Genomic DNA, 18,268 nt, shown 5'->3' on the forward strand with positions numbered 1-18,268 from the left:
CCTTCACCAAAATGAATGCATATTTAAGCATAGTGTACACTACATGTTAAACATAGAGTACTTACATAGGTTTCAACCCAGTAAATTTTAGTAATCGTGATCTGCTTGGGTAGGAGGTGAAGAGATTTCATTTTTTGTTCAAATAGAATTTAAATAAGTGTATTCAATAGTGCAATTCGAAGGATCTTCAAAAAATGCACTTCATTCACCATCCCAAATACAAGAGGTAGCAACACAATAGAAGCGTTCACAGTCATCTGAGAACTGGTGTATTACATCCCTTCCAGCACCAATCATTTACCAACAGATATTGGCACCAGACTTGCTACCAGCTTTACTTATCCTTAAATAATAGTTGCCATGCTATGAACTATTAACTCGCTTATCGGAAGCAACATAACATAGCATTTTACTCTATTTGTTTCATATACATGTGATCAAAAATGAGTAATACGCACAAAACTTATGAAGATTAAACTCAATCCCAACAAAATCCTGAGATTATTTAATGCTGCAATAGCTCAATTGAACACCATCACTCGCATTCATAGCAAGCATAAATATTTAATGTCAAAAATAAGATGGTGGTACTTTTTATCCTTAATTTTATGATTTCTAACTTCACAAACCAGTATAAATAAAACAAGGAGCACTCATAAAAAGTGTTCGACAATGTTGAGCCTAAAAGGTAAGAAATAATGATTTGTAAACTGGCAGCAATTACGACAATTTGCACGGAGGATTGTCTGAGGGTAAAGATGGGAAGGGAAGCAAATATGCTTCTCCTCGTGGTACTTTGCTCACAAACTATAGACTTCTTCCTTGCCCAAATTAAAAATTCAGTACTAAATTCTAACAAAAAGAACCTGCTATGTTATTACAAAACTCAATGAGGATATGCAACAGATCTCTACCAAAATGGCCAATTTTTTGCAAGATCTGCTACATTACTGATGATAAAAAAATACAGCCACCTGCAATAGTCCATAAACTAAATAGGAATTACCTACTTAAAGAGCGGAGAAAACCATTTGGGTCCATTTCCCAGCTAAATTTTTTCACCGAATATGAAAAGGTACATATTTTTATGACTGTATTGTTTGTCATATAGGTACTTGAAGTTTAAAATTTCCAATAAGTAACCTTTACTGAGTACGGGAAATAGTAAAGCAACATTTATCAGCAATGTATACCGAAATGCAAGAGAGCATATCAATTAAGTAAAATCAAATTGTACCTTTTTTGTACCGCGACTAATTTTCAGTCCCTAACCAGATATGATCGGCAGGCAATAAGGAAGCTTCCAGAACCCACCCAGATAAAGGAAAGCATTTGAAAGACATAAATGGTAAAAATAAATTAAACGAAAACGGTGCTGTAGAGCCAACAAAACAGGAGTACATGGCAAGCAAAATAACCGATGGAAAAACTTCCATGAAAATATGCATGAAATAATTATTTTCGTGCATTCATGCATAATTTGTTTTCCATCCATTTCCTGAACCCCTTATACTAAAAAGAAAGTGCTATAAATTTGACAGGAAAGAATAAAGTCAATGATACTTCGTCACATTTCATTTTGGTTACCTGAACAGCAAGTGATATCTTGAAGTTTCTTGAGCGACGAATGACGACACATTTACAACAATTCTTACGACTCATAAACAAAGGAAATACACTTTAGATGCTGTACACGTATCCATGAACATATATATCCATGTATATTTGCTTTATAAGTATCCATGAATATTGGCTACAACAAACCGCTCTATGCATAGAGGTAACCTCTATGGTTCTATGCATGTGAATATCGCGCTGTTAACAACAGCGGTAGGGGTAACAATTGAGCACCGAAATGCACGTTATCCGCGAGAATTCAAATCTAGTTACGGTCCTTACATTCACCGGCAAGGCGATAATGAATCTCTTTCGGTCAATTTTGATAGTACGAAAAATAAAAAAAGATATTTTAATCACTTAATACATACAAACTTTTTACCGGTTCTAGTAAAATTACTTGGCAAAAATGTCATACTTTTTCAACTACCCAGGTTTACTCAAAATGTGAGCAACGAATGCCTTTAAAATGACTATTTCTCTTCTTTCCCACTCATTATACTCTTGGGATGTTGGTTGTCCACCGCTAGCTATCAAATGATCCTGGGCAAAGCCTTTGGATCCGCCATAGCAAAAAACCTCAAAGTACGGCGTGATCCTGAGAAAGGACGGGACCTTACCCTGAATGTGTGTGTGACTTTCACTCACTATTGGCTAAGTCTGAGGTAAGGCCAACCCTCACCTGTACGAATTAAACTCATACTGAAATCACTGAGTGAGTGAGAATAGTCTTCATGGCTTATGTCGAGAGAGCGCATAAACGCTGATACGAGATACAAGCTGAAGGGGAGGATGAGGACTTTCTTGGGAAGGATCGCAAGCCGGAAGTCACTCATTAAGAAGGCCCCTGGTGATGGAGAGGAAGGTAAGGGGAATTCCGCAATATAAGGAGGACCAAACGGTAAGGAGGCCTGAGGAGTGGAGGCAGCTCACTTTGAGGGGTGGATTCCGCCAAGGCCCCCCTCATAAGTCTCCTGTCCCCTTATAATCTTCATACTGCAGGGTACTCATAAATCTCCCACCCGGATCCCGTCATCAACCGTGCGGCCATGCCCGAGTCAAGAGCTTGCACTCTTCACTCAAGAAAAACCGGCATCCGCCTCTACCCGACTGGATCCACCGATGACAAGTATATTGGCATCAAAGAAGCAAACGTTTCTCTTTCGTTGCTATCCTTGATGCACTGCCAGGGCATACGGTCCAGCCGGTCAAATCCATGCAAAAATATTGTGAAATTTTAAATAAGGCATGAAGCGCACAAAATGTATACATTTGGTATTCACTATAAGCTTACGAGATAAAATTATAAACAGTGCACATTTTGTATTCAGTAAAAATATCTTTGAAAAATACAGATATTTTCCAAATCTATTCAAAATGTATGGGTTAGCGCGTTTGTATGTTTCACACAAAGCATTTACTCGTGAAAATCCACTTTCTGTCGAGACAGCAGAACACGAGAATTTTAAGTGGCTGTTAACAATTCTAGTGTTAATAGCTATAATTATTAACAGATAAAATATATTTCTCAGATTCGTTAAAGCAGACGATAGCATTAATTTACGCAATAAAATTCACACACGCAAAAGAGTTACAAAATCAAAGTATTAGAGTCAATTGGACTGCCTATTGCTTCACAGGGCCAGATAGACAGCAATAATTATAATAATTATTTTAAAATAAAGCATTGAGATCTCTCCAGCTTATCTATATACCAACACCAATAAGGACGCGAAACATTTTGGAAAATCGCGAAAAATTTTCAGATGTTAGCGAGGATCATAATATACCGGGATTCATACAATATTTCCCTTTTCCTTTTTCCTGACTCTTCCCTGATTTCCAGTTCGACTTTTCCATTTCCCTGCCTTTATATCAATTTCAAAGAATTTGCAAATTGGGGTTTTGTAGTAAAATGCATCTGGATACATTGTGAAATAAAAGTTGTTCATTTCAGGAGTGTAATGCATTCTAGTCTTAAGTAGTTAAAAAAATTAGAATCTAATAAGTCAAAGCTTATGAATATGATATTATCAAAACTCACACAAATCATCAAAAAATTGAAACTTATTCGTGACTTGCTTTTATTGTAGCAATCCGATCATTTCTCGCAATTATTTGCACGGCCTTCTCAGTTGCTACTATAGCCCTCTTGGCTTTAAGGTCAGACAAAGTTTGCGCATTAACCTTGTCTGTGATTCCTTCTCTACCTGTTTCACACTCTTTTTCTTAACTTGCTTCATTGCTTGCAACACATTGTGTCATTTTCAAGTCACAATGTGTTGAAACCATGGTCGGTTGTTGAGTTTTGTATTAAAAGCGTGGAAATTACCATTTGTGTCATGCTATCATGAATTTAACAGCTCTGGATTAATGGAAAACATGATTCACCACTGAAAATGTCTAAATGGAAATAAAATAAAAAAATGTAAAAAAAAGCATTTTACAAGAGCGTAAAATGCATTGTAAGAATAAATTAAGCTTTTCATCACTCGGAATGTTGGTGCTGATTTGGTTTAGATGCTAATATTGCGAGCCCATCTTCATTCACTTATCTTAGACTCTTCTGCACTCATTTCTAATAAACATAATCAGCACCCACGCCTTATTCTTCGAGTGATGAAAAGCGCATTTCAGGGGCGGTCTGGCCAGGTCTGCAGCTCTGGTCGGCAATCGCCGAGAGCCCCGAGCTTTGGGGTACACCATAATGCTCGTGTTTATCGTGAAGTGTACATGAAAGGTGTAATAATAAAAAGACTCAGATTACTTCAGCAAAAGTGTCATTTCAGTTATAAAATGCAGCGTTTTAATTAGTTGTTTCATACTGAAACATACTCAATGTAAAAATATTACATTAAAAAAATTAATAAAATGAAGGTGTTAGATGTAAAAGAGAGTCTGATACTTTTTATTAAGGTTATTTTAGAGATTTTTTTAAATTTCAGTGCAGTTTTAAGGAAAAAATTCACAAAATGTACAATAGAATCCATAATACAACATTAAAGGTTATAAGCTGTGAAATTATCACTTTTCATTGCATTTTTCTTACGAAATTTGCTATTTTTATCGACTTTCATCTAATTTTAAAAAGCCAGAAAAGCGTCAAAATCCATTTCCGGGCATGAAATTTCCTTAATTTTCGGGGGAAGGACCCCTTAAACCCCCTGATAAGGAGGGCCCCATCATGAGCCGAGGGCCTCCAATCACTCCAGACCGCCCCTGGGATATTTGTTTACTTTTCAGTGCATTTTATAATGGTTTGGAAAAACCTTGTTTTTGAAATATTTTTTATTTTATTCTGAACACAACGCTAAACGGCCACGTAATAACTGCTCCAACTCAGAAATTCAACCGCTAGTTTCACCCTAATTCTGCGCCTCTGAAGCCTCCCATACCATGATCAAAATTTCATGACATATCTTTGACTTTTATACCAATTTTTATTCACCCGACAATTCCTCACCTTTCTTGCTTTTCTGACCGGTAGGAAAACTTTGTACCCCGCCGCCCATGCTTTTTACGGAACAAGAAAAAGTCAGTCGTTCTGCGTTAAGAGGTAGCATTATGGCAATGCGGTTTATAGCATCGCTTAGAAAGAGTGTAATAACCTCATTCCAACAACACTCTCATCATCATTAGTAAACAATCATAAGGTTGGTTTGACGCAGCTCTCCATTCCTCTCTCCTATCCGCTAGCCTTTACATAGCGATGCATATCTTCTCTTTTACACCCTTCATAACCTGACCTGTGCAATTCATTCGGGGGCATCCCTTGCCTTTCTTCCCTTCCACCTATCATTCGACGAATGTTTTCATTAGGCCATCATGTCTCATAATACGGCCAACTAATTTCAGCCGCGAGAATCTTTCCATATAACCAGAATAATAACTGTCAACGATGTGTAATGGATTCATAGAACTGAAACGTGATGCTGATTATGATGAAGCGGTCCTTGAACAAGGTACGGTATAGAAATATCAAAAAAATCGAACGAAAAGCTCTCTCGGCTAACCATTATGCTCAAAATTCAGGGTACGAATATTAAAAATGAGGATCTTCAAGACGTCTCTTTATGTGTTGTCACCCACCGCGCATTTAAATGGGTTTACAAAAGTCGCCACTCGCGTCGCTGTAGACAAATCGATCCGAGTTTCACGGGGAAATATGGTATGATTCGGGGAGTTAACCGAAATTTATATACATGATGATATGATACATCAGACTAATATCTATTCGATGCCAATCTTTGCAATTACAAAGCATTTTACTGCACAATTTTGGAAAAAGTGGATCGCGTTGAACTCGTCACCGAGCCGCAAACATTTTTGAAAACCGATTAACCCTTAACCGGTGACGTGCGATATGAGAGACCGCTGCGTTTCTGAAATTGTGAATATTTTCAAAATTGATATTTCGAAATGTCTATAGTCCTAGTGAGCGTCATAATTTTTTCATGATATCGACATTGCACTCTTAAAATTCAACGTTGTCACTATTTATTACTGAAGATTTGCAACTGAATTTGATGAGCGGTCTCTGAGACCTCACGTCACCTAATTGAAATAAAACGATAAACGTAATGCTGGTGGAAATGATTCAAAAAGTTGTTTAAAACAATTATTAGTGATTTATCAAGAATAATGATAATTATTAATTTGTAAGGAAGCATATTTAGTTGTATAACGTGGATAACTAAGTACTTAATTTTAAAAAAGTTCGATAATAATAACTCAAGTGTTTTTTATATCAGTTTTTTGATCCTGTTTCAAATAACAATTTTTATTGAAAAATTGGTTCGTATTAGGAATGCATACTATTAAATATTAGTTTTAGAATAGTTGAGCAGTCAAAGAAAAATTAAACTAAGCAATAAGAAAAGACTTTGCAACGTTTTATGAATTTTTGCTTTATTGCGGTCTCCAGGAATTGGTAGGGTAACAATAATTGCACGTCACTGGTTAAGGGTTAAAATGCGACCGAAGTGGCAAGAGAAATCAGCCTTGCATGGGATGGAATTGGGCCTCCTCTACGCAGTCCCCTTGATGCAGGGGGTCTTGTACTGGAGACAAGGTGACGGAAAGGTGTACTCACAAGAAACATTTACGTCGATCGTATGCGGTTGGGTCTTATCCAGAGTGAAGGGATGCGCATGCTTGAATATGTAGACCATCCCTAAAACCTGCGTTGGCTGTCCTTGTGGCGGTTCCAAGAGGAAGTGGGCCAAATAATAGTACCGAGCACACCAATGAGATCTTATTCGCGTAAATTTTCATTCAGAATAGACTGATCATCCTCTCTCCTATGTTAGAAGGAGCTTTGTTATGGTACATCTAGAAAACTGGCTAGTTTTAATAAGAGAATTTACAAACACCAACTATTTCATTCCTGCCCATATTTTGCATTTTATTATAAACATCATCATTGAAATTATTACCAGCATGACAATAAATAAACCATATTAAAATACAATGTGATATTTTACACAGTACCAATGTGATATAAAGTGATCAAAGAGAAGATTAATTACTCTTATTTTGAGTCTTATTTGACCTTTGCATCTCTTCAATAATGTAATGTTATCTCATTGTACGGAAATGAAAATTTTCGCAAATATCTACTATTGCAACCACCTTACCGAAAGCATTAGGTTCTATTCCTTTATGGCCCCACCAGTTCCTCATTTTAAGATAATTTTTCAAATATAAGATAACAAACACAATTTATCCTATTCCTAATCTGACCGGAATTAAGAATAAACGGGATTAATCTAAGTAATTTTGTGCGTTTTAAAATCCATGGAATCCTATTTACTAACTTTTTATATTAAATTAAAAAATTGTTTTAGTATATAAGACATGCAAAAGCTCGCTTAAGTTACAGCTGCTAAGGGCTATACATATCTATGGGGTACCCCTAAAGTCAATGTACCGATAGCTTGATGCTACATTTTATAACAAAATCGGATTTTTTCTTTATTTTATAAGCTTTCTAAATCTTCCAAGGGGTATACCCGAGGATCCAGTGTTTATATTTAAACTTGCAAGTTAGTATCCGGCAGCCTGATACGGGGTATTCGATGATTAAATATTATCAAATCCACCGATGAAGACGACTTTTCTGTTGCTTACATGGTTTGAGTGGTGTTCGGCATGAAAGAAGGGGATCCTGGCTCAAGATCAGTGATGATATTCACGGAATACTTGACGTAACAGAGCGTCATAAGTTTCATGAGTTCCAAATTCTAACTTCAACAGCTACCTCTTTTTTTTTTAGATAAATTTGAAATATTTGTTATCCTAAAGCCTTCATAAGTGTGGCGATAAGATACCTTAGGATTTTTAAGCCCGAGAAAGCACTTAATTTAGACGTCAAGGCATTAACATTTTTAAAGAACGCATTTAAAGTAGTTGAGGTTCCTCCACGCTGAGACGTCACGATTAGGAGAATTCTGCAACACATTAACTCCTTACTGCATGCCTTTGGCCGCCCACATGAACGCTTAACCAAGGCAGTGCCAACGATAATTTCAGTAACGGAAAAATGTACGTGCCCAGTGGCAGACAAATGCATAGGATTCCCATCGTGGAAAATGAACGCGAGAAACACTCATTTTTCAGCTATCATTGGAATGATCACTGGAGCTATCGCTCGAAAGGGACGGAAAAATGGTCGTGTGATTCAGACTTTAATATGTAAAATTATTACATGGGATGTGCGAGTAGTGCTTTTCGATCTCAAGTCGAGTTGAAAACTATTCGCGAGTATCGAGTCGAGTCGATATCTTAATATATATACCACAACTTATTCTCATTTTCAAATCCCTTTGTGAATATTCTATACTAAACGCTTAGCTTGATGTAAAAAAGAAAAGATAATGTGGAATGTTGATGGTATTTGTGTCAGTATTAGGAGATGAATGAAAATTAAAATGTCTTGAAAAGTTCCATCAGCACTATTGAAATGAATTAACCTCTAGTAATAAGCGGTTAATTTAATTAATATATATGCATTCAAACTGCCAGAAACAGCACTGAGTATAAGCATTTGCACCTTTGTAATAATATTTCACGATAGCGCTTCCTGTAGGCAGATTTCTGAACTTACTGGCCTCGACAGCTCTGTAACTGAAACTACTTGACTCGACTCGACATTCGTAATGTTACTCCAAGCACTCGAATTTTCGAGTACTCGCACAACCCTAATTATTTCAATTGCACTTCTGCGTATTCAACTCGGTAAATCACCTTTTAGTATTGAGACCACTTTTTCCTTTTTCCCCCTGTATTACTTCTGCGTTTCGTCTACTCAGGATAACCAAACAGTCTACGATTTACTGTAACGATGCATACTGTTTCTTATTACAAAGATTAAAGGTACGTTAGCTCCTTTAACACTTTGCGTTCCGTGGGCGTAATATTACGTCCTGCTAATCCTTCTGAGAATTGCCATGGACGTAATATGACGTCCATCTGTTTTATTGACTTTGTTTGCGTGAAGCTGTAATATTTCGTCCATGGTACTTTTCCAGTTTATTGCTTAGTGGTTTTGTTATTTCAAAAATCAACTGCTCGATGGAAAAAGAGTTCTTTTAATGTCTTGAGGACGAAAAGTCCTCTGTAGCTACCGGCACCCTTATCTCAGCCTCCTTTGTGTGAAAATTCTTTGGAGGAAAGAATCGTTTGTTAAGGGTGCAGTGACCCTTTTTGTAATCAAGGATTTTGAATGATTTGCTTGGAAAAATGCTTTTGTTAGATTTCCATGGTTTAAATAGTTCAAATTGAGCGTAATTAAAAAAATTATGCATTTTATGGCGGTGCGTAATTTGCTGCAAATTTTTTATTTTTCAAAAACAGTAGGTTTTCATAATTAAAATATATATTTAAAAGTTTGCAATAAATGTTATTCAACTCATTCAGAAAGCAGAGCAAAGTCCATCTTTATTGAAATACACATCGATATAAATATATTTTTGATGCTCATGTTTAAAAACAATTGCGAATTTATTAAAAATGGCTGGATTTCTCAGTATGGCTTTAAAACCAGCGGCCGGCACTCAAAGCGTTAACAATAGATTTAATCTGTCAAGCAGTATTAGCGAATCGGACAAGATGTCGCAGAGTACAAAAAAAACAGAGAAGTGTTCTAGTTGCTCTGCTCTGAGTGAGCGAACAGGCGCTCACAGCAGTTACTGGTGATGCGCGAACAAGTTGCGCCGTAGAGTTTCCCTAGCGGCAAGAGCTTGGCCTACAAAGTACGCAAGGGCGCACATTTGAACAACAAGAAATCCGCAACACATACTAAAATAAATGCTTAATGATTCCTCATTGAAAATGAGCTACATTCAATTTTCAGTTAATTTTATTTTCTTAAATAATTTTAATGATCTCAAAGAAGGATGTGAAAGAGAAGAAGGTCAAAGGTGTGCGAAGATTAGCTGATAGGAGAACTGAGTGGAGACCTGCGCCAAACCAATGCTAGGATTATTGACCAGGGATGGATGAGTAATGACCTTTCTTTGCTCAATATCTAGACATGTTAAAAATGTAATCCTTGTGTAGGCTTTCGCGGTGTGGTGAGGATTCAGCAGACTGGTTTTCGGGGTTACTACCGCGTAGATTCATCTCTGCAGACGACAGTTTCGCCGGCATTGTAGCAGGCTTCTTCAGGTCAATGAAGTGGATCCACGGACGACGGAACTCCACTTCATTGACCTGAAAAAGCCTGCTGTAATGCCGGTGAAACTGTCGTCTGCAGAGATGAATCTACGCGGTAGTAACCCCGAAAACCAGTCTGCTGAATGTTAAAAATGTGTTGCTGATCTATGTATATACGCGCATTCCTCACCAGGTACAACATCATGGCACATGCCTTGAGTGTTTAAAAAATTATTTCATCAAGTGACCCATGATATTTTAAATTTGGCAGAGAGAAATAAACTTTCCAATCTTCTTAGCCAAGTGCAGTGAATCTGCCTATCCCTCGATAACAATGTAGCGGTAGTAGAATTTTTTACGCAATCTCCGCAAACTCACATGCAAAATTGAACCTATGCCTTCATTTGATTTAATCAAAAGCCGCGAAAACATATCCACCATTTAATATTATTAAAAAAGCCTGTATTTTCTCCTACTCATGCTTACCTTCAATAAAGTGCGACAATGAAAACGTCGCTCCATTTGAGGGTCGCATGATAGTGTCTTCTTTCAATTGGACAAGATCTCTTCCCTTTGCGACTCTAGTTATTTTATTTATCAAGCAGTGCTTTTTAGGAATGGAAATGTAATCCACTGTGACAGAAAGTAAAGGCGTTCTCATAAAACGCCTTATTAATAATGACAGCCTTTTATTTACCTTGAAATTGGAGTGGATTGATAGGAGTGCTCCATTTTCATGAAACATGCCAAATTAATATTTATGGAAGCAAGTTGCTTCCCGCAATAATTAGCCAAGCATTTAAAATAATATAGAGACCACCATATGCATGAAGTCCGAGCTAAAGCTTACCGCATAGCTTCGTAGACAATTTGATAATAATTAAGTCTATCCTCTTAAAAACTCGGCTATCGTTGGATGAAGGTAAGTATCGATTGAATCATTAATACGGTTTCCGTTGCTTACATTGTAATGGGATCGTTCAACAAATGTTTTAAATTGCCGATTACGGTAGTTTGAAAAATAAAGAGATCTATATTTTCCGTTTTTTTTCTTACTGTCGCGTACATATATTACGGAAATGAAAACTTTTTCCTTTTTATTCGTAACTAAAAATTGGCAATTTTACCTTTCAAGATAAGTTGATGACGTCACGAGGTCATGTTGAGCGTGCCTCCACTTCTCTGCTACTCGTCGGTCTTGTGCAAGTATCGCGAGGTTCATCGTTGTTTACACTACTGCTAGCGATTGCTTTCCTTAGTGAAAGGATAATTCTGATCGTGTAAATAAACCAAAACTTGAGTGACGTCACCTACTCTTGAAAAATGGACGGCAACTATCGTGTTTTCTTGCTTTAAACTTTCGATAGGATGGATGAATGGGGAAGGTTTTTTCGTACCTTATTTTTCCCTCCCATCTGCTGAATTCTTTTCATAAATTGCGATATCGGATTTTATTGTGAGTGACGATTAGGGCTGTGCGAGACTCTCGACTACCCGAGATTCTCGACAGTCGAGACGAGATTTTAATTTCTCGACATTGTCGGGACGAGACTCTCGGCACGGCAAGAGTCTCGTCGAGAGTCTTGTGGAGACCCAAGAAGTCTCGTCCCTTCGAGATTTCTCAATACCCGTAGAGACTCCCGTGTGCTCGCAAAAAAATCGATTTCTAATTTAGACACTGAAAATGATTTAACGGAAAGATTATTTTAAGACAGGATTTTTATATTTTCAGGCAGGAATAAACCTTTTTATGTAATAATTGTAATTTCCTGTGGGTTATCAAATGATTCTGTTTATCAATTATTTGGTTTCTACACACAATTCAGGCCGCACTTTACTGACCAAAAAATAAAATTTAAATCACCATAAATTATTTAATTATTTATTGAAATGAATTTATGCATTCTTAACTCAAGTATGCAAGAGTATAATTGGCAGTTTAATCAGTGTAATTTCACGCTTTAGTTGAACGTATTTTTTTGGTTTTGCTGACAATTATGCGAGCCGTCATGCTAAACTTGTTGGTGTAAAATTATATAATGGGGCTCACTGATTAGTTTATGTACTCCTTACTGTAGAAAATAAGGTCCGCGTCGTTCAGATTCCCTTAATGGTTGGAAATATAGGAAAATAGTCAATACTTATTTATTGTCAATAATTATTTATTGAAATGAATTTATGAATTCTTAACTCAAGTATGCAAGAGTATAATTGGCAGTTTAATTAGTGTAATTTCACGCTTTAGATGGACGTATTTTTTTGGTTTTGCTGACAATTATGCGAGCCGTCATGCTAAACTTGTTGGTGTAAAATTATATAATGGGGCTCACTGATTAGTTTATGTACTCCTTACTGTAGAAAATAAGGTCCGCGTCGTTCAGATTCCCTTAATGGTTGGAAATATAGGAAAATAGTCGTATGCTCTATAAATAAATGCGACCGATTCAATGGAAACATATTGAGAAAATAAAGATTAATATGGGCAGTAGTATCGTCGCTGTACCACCATGGACCCTTATAAAGCTTAGAGGATATTATTGTTAATATACTTACTTGAAACTTTGGCTCCTCTCCGGAAGATATCGTACAAAGTTCTGGTGTCTTCAAAGATGTACCTCACGAATTTTCCTTCTTTTGCATCTTTGTAGAACTTTGATGTCCTTATCATTTCCGGCCCCTGGAAAAGGCAAAGAAGGAAAATGAGGACATCAGATGAATAAAGAGATTCCACGAAGATCATGAAAATATCATTTATTATTATATTTTACACTATATTGTAGCTTTCAACTGACTTGACTGATAGTTGCAAAATATTCGACGGAGAAGGAAATTGGCATAGAATTATTTCAAGTAATTATGAGTTCGAAACTCAGGTGAAGAGATTATGATTAGAAAAGTGGTAAAAAAGAATACTTTCATTTATTTCTTTGCAATACATGTATTTCCCTGCGTTTTGTTAAATATTTCACATCAAAGGATGAATCGTAGCTATATTTCATGTGAAAATATGGGTCTAAAATACTTTATCAATGTTATCATCAACTCATTACTTTAAATTCTATAACGTCAATATAGCAAAAAATAATACTTTCTTACATATCAAAATTTGCTTTCATGCAATACCAGTGAATCTAAAATATAACTTCCTTTTGTAGCAACCACATTGGTATGTTAAGATATGGTTTCTTTTGTTAGCACAACAAGCCAAATATTATTTAAAGGATTGAAATGGCAACACATTTACATTAAAAATACCTATCAGAAACTATAATAATATCCCAGAAAAATTAGCCAATGATAATTGCTGCTATTAGCATCAAATAATTACGAAAGGGCTCAAATTGAAATAACTCATGGAATTTTATTAGCGCTATACTTCCATTGAAGGATAAAACATAGCATCTTTTATCTTTCGGCTTATGAAATGTTCTTAAAAGTGTGTCGGTAAGGAAATCGATACAACAGTTTATTTTATCCACTCTCCGTCGGGTTGTCGGTAGAATTTTTCCGCTGAATTAACTAAGTTTTGCCTCTGAGTTACATCTGGTTAAGTGATATTTCAGTAGACGACCCAGTTAACATATGGAAGGTGCTGAAACGTAAGCTGGACAATGGATTAAGAGTGAAAGCAATTTCCAGTAAATGGCATCGAGCATATTCCCAGCGTTGCGAAATCGTTTTCCTCTTCAAAGAATCTTCATTTTCATGAAGTGCTCTCGCCTAATTGGATTGTGCACCGCATGTGGTCACTGACGGGAATATCTTTCTCCTGCCCAGGTGGAAAATACCAAGCGAGGTTTTCTTCAGGTTTTCATATTCTCTCCTTTCTTCAGAAAGACTTTGCCATCAAAGCGCATCTATATCCCTTTTTTAGAGTTCAGAAATTATGCTTTAAAGCCAAATTGCCTCTTACTCGTGTTAAAATTTTTAGAAAGCATTGTTATTATGAAGCTGGTTTTCTATATCTCAGGTAGATAAATATAAATGTTACGATACATTTGGTACATGCAATGAAAATTACAAGTATAACCCATGCGAAACAGAAAAATAAATAATTATACTGTAGCAGAAAAAATTGCTCTTCGTTAAGCCTGATAGCCAAGGGTTTAAAAGAGTCTACGTAAAACAATAATGACCAAGTAATGGACTCATGAACACAACTGGTCGATTAATATGAATACATTGCAGTCATTTCTTTAATACTAAATCCGCTTCAAAATATACACGTTTGTTTCATCTAATATCACAGACACTTTACGTCTCAACAAGGGGAACATATGAGAGCACATTGATAAAATAAGCCAACATTATCACGCAACTCCTATAAACACTGTAAAACCATCGAAGCGTAATATAAATGTGTTTAACGCCTCTGATAACTTACATCTCCGAAGAAAGCCTGGGGTCATGTTTTCCGGTATTCCACCACGTTACTTGATGTCTGATGACAGAACTCTTTGATCTTTTTACACATCAAGACCGGAAATATAATAGCATCGGAAGGTTTCGTACTCTTTAAATAATCAGAAAGTTTTACTCACTATACCTATACTACAGCAAAAAAATTCATCCCGCAATACAAAAATCTTTCATTAGTGCAAATACCTTCTAATGCGGAGGAAAGGAAAATTATGAATACTAATTATGAATGAAAATATAATCATTTGGTATTGGAATTTTCTTCCCCGCTGAAAGTTTTATTTTTATTATATTTATTGAACACACAAGGAATATGGTTGATATTATCAGGTGGGATTGTGTCAGAGAAAGTGATCTACATAGTGGTGTCTTTATCAACTGACGTTTTACTCACATTTACACAAATCCGGGAATGGGCATACAAAAGCGTAGTCAAGCATTCAACGCATTTGAAGTCTGAATAGAATTTTTATGTTTGTTCTTCGTTTCCCGGAAAAAAATATCCATTTTAGGCTCGATGAAACAGAAGCAGGCTACCTATAGTCGGACAGCCGGTGAGACCTGCCCACTGGAGTATTGCGTCGGATAGTCGGACTAGACACTTGAATTCAAAAGATGCCAGTCCAGCTGCCAAGCTTAGCGCTGGCTTTTCCAGCCCTGAGAAGCTGGCTCCAAATTAAACCATTATATTTTATCAGGATACAAAGAAACATGTCTTTTTTGGCAACTAAACGTAGTAACCAATAGGAAGACAGAATTGAAACCTTCAGCCCCTCAATGACTCGGAAATTATTATGAAAACTGGAAAAATGTAAATGAAATACTAAAAACCGGGTTAGGATATCTATTCCTGCCAATATTTCGATGGAATAATTTTCCATCGCCCTCAGGCCGGGTTTATGCGGAGTTCTCAGGAGATGTGCTTATATATTGTCGTGGTTGGTTGAGGGTGGTTGCGACCAGAGCCAGGTATAACTTTTCCCAGCATTTTTAAAATGGGATTCCATGCTTTGCTCAGGTTTGAAATCGCGTTGGTTAAGATTGAGAGTCTAACCCAGTCGGAATCCCGAGATAAGTTCATCGTAGTAGTTCATTGGGAAAGCATCAAATCTTTCTAAAAAGGCTGAGAAATAGAGTATATTAACCCTCGAGCGAGCGCGTGGCGTACTTTGTCCATACATACATATGCATGAAGCATTTATATGATAACACTCGATTTTTGCTAAAATTTGTCTTTATTTGTAGAAATTAGTTCAAGCTTGTACATTTATAGGTGTTACAGATATAAAGGTACGCAGGTGATACACGGCCGGTCGCGCGGCGTAATTTATACGCCACGGTTGTCAGGTTCCTCTTTCCGATCTACAAAAAATTTTCTACAATACTTTGTGCTTTAAAAACTCACGCTATATGTAGTCAATATGACATTGTGAGAATACACAAGGCCATTCAATAAAAGCAAAGGTACTCGGCCGGTCGCGCGGCTGTATGCCAGTGTGTCGGTTCCTCTTGCCGTTCCAAAAATAAATTAGCTACCATACTTCGAGCTCTGAAAACTCGCACAATAGGCAGTCAAATTACATTGTAGGAATACACGAGGCCATTAAGGACTACAATGTGCCTACAATGTTGAAATCCTTGGTTTTCGAGGATTGGCGTACTTAATACCCCAGCGCGCCCGCTCGAGTGTTAAAAGTCCGATACCTTTATCTTCATTTAAAGTGCTAAATTAAACGGAAACAGAATTTAAATTAAAAAATAAAAAAGAATGCAAGCAAACACACCATTAAAAGTCAAAGAACACTCTTCTTACAATCAGCTCATCAGCGATGGTCATCGTTACTGAGGAAAATTTAAGTATACCAGGACTAGCCACGGTGATAACCTTACGGGAGTCACCCGCAATGCACAAATTGAGCGAAACATCCACAGGGAAAAAAATCATTCGCCTAGAAATTTGTGGAATATATCGGAAAAGGTGGTTTGGACTGCTGAGCATATTATGCATTATTTGCTGTCCAAATCGTGCGCACGGCGCCACAATCGGAGAACAAAGCCCGAACTTAGAACACAAAGAGGTGTTCGCTTTAGACGAATTTAAGTATACCGGGACTAGCCACGGTGATAACTTTTACGGGAGTCACCCGCAATGCACAAATTGTGCGAAAAATCCACAGGGAAGTAATCATTCGCCTTGATGAAGCGAAACAACTCTTTGTGTTCTAAGGTCGGGCTTTGTTCTCTGGCTTTGGCACGATTTGGACTGACAGTCACATAATATGTTCAGAAGTCCATGCCACCTTGTCCGGTATAGTCCACAAATTTTCACAGGGGAGAATGACGCCTTGGGCGATTGATTTTTTACCAGTGGATTTTTCGCACATAGAAGAAAAATATTTTCGTTTCCAGATTTCAAATGTAAAATAAAGACTGAGTGGCACAAAAACGTTTATTGCAATTATATCATATCACGAATGACCTAAGGAAAATCACATTTTTTAAATGCAAGGTGGTCCCTGTAGGCAATATCATGTCGCGTAGAATTGGGTGATTTGTTTTGAATCCAGCCCGTAAGCACAGACGCCGAAAATTGCTTATTCCTATCCTTCCTTACTGTGAGTCCTGACCGTGACTGATACACGTATTCCTAACGTACCAAGGACCAAATCACGCATAAATCGACATATTTTAATTGAAATAATTACTTTGAATAAATAATTGGTGATGGAAATATTTGCGAAGGCAAGAAATCCGAACGCTAATGCAAGCTTAAAGGAAAAGTATATCTGAAACTGGTATTTCGCTTGTCTAAGGCAATCATCATTGGGGAGAAGAATAATGTCAACGGAAAAAGTCGGTTTCAGAGACATTTCTCCTTCTAACTTTAAGTTATTCGTTGTTAAAAAAGACATCGCGTTGGCCAATGCCCACCGTAATAGTGCATAGGGGATCTGGCTTCCAGCCAATCGGCAGACTACGCGGATATGTGAGACCTCACGCATCCAAGCAGTCAGCCATAACTGCAGTGGTTCCCTCATGCGAGGGTGCTCGGTGGTTGAATCCTTCTGGCGGCAACTGCCATCGTATTTCTTGCGTAAGTGTTGCTTTTCCACGACAGCCAGGACGCCATGCACCACTACACTAGCCAGTGAGCCGTGAATTATAGTCACGAAGGATGGCCATCCTTTCACTTTGTTTCACGTTTCAAAATTTATACAAATAAACTCCGCAAATATCATCATAAATTATTACCATTGCTTACTCAATTTTTATTCCACACTCAAGTGAGATTATCAGGGGTACATTTTATTGGTAGACTTTGTTTTATTTGATATCTCCAATTGCGGATTTTCATAGCCATTACAAGGTAAGATATACATTGCCATATATATCAGTCAGGAGGAAACGATGGAGTAAATAGAGGATACTGAGTTTTAAGCTTGGTAGGTCAAAAACGGAAATTGGTGATCAGTATACCTTTACCTCTCCAGTGCATAAAAATTATCACAAGATGGCTTAAAAAGTAATTTTGGCAAATTAGGCTCAAACAAACATCCTAATACGGAGATTCTTCAAC

The 18,268-nt window shown here is 37.0% G+C and overlaps 1 protein-coding gene across 3 annotated transcripts in view; it reads right to left on the reverse strand.

The window, feature by feature from the left end:
• The window catches only part of LOC124170588 (long-chain-fatty-acid--CoA ligase 5), a 193,865-nt gene that overhangs the window by 42,931 nt on the left and 132,666 nt on the right, over positions 1–18,268 (reverse strand). For 2 of the 3 annotated variants that reach the window (XM_046549388.1, XM_046549389.1), the window contains exon 3: positions 12,826–12,949. In XM_046549388.1, coding sequence (XP_046405344.1) covers positions 12,826–12,949 — 124 coding nt within the window. Of the gene's footprint in view, positions 1–1,587; positions 1,751–12,825; positions 12,950–18,268 lie in introns of those variants that run through there. The other variant, XM_046549390.1, reaches the window with a different exon arrangement.

The sequence above is a fragment of the Ischnura elegans genome, chromosome X, assembly GCF_921293095.1.
Source record: "Ischnura elegans chromosome X, ioIscEleg1.1, whole genome shotgun sequence".
Taxonomy (NCBI): domain Eukaryota; kingdom Metazoa; phylum Arthropoda; class Insecta; order Odonata; family Coenagrionidae; genus Ischnura; species Ischnura elegans.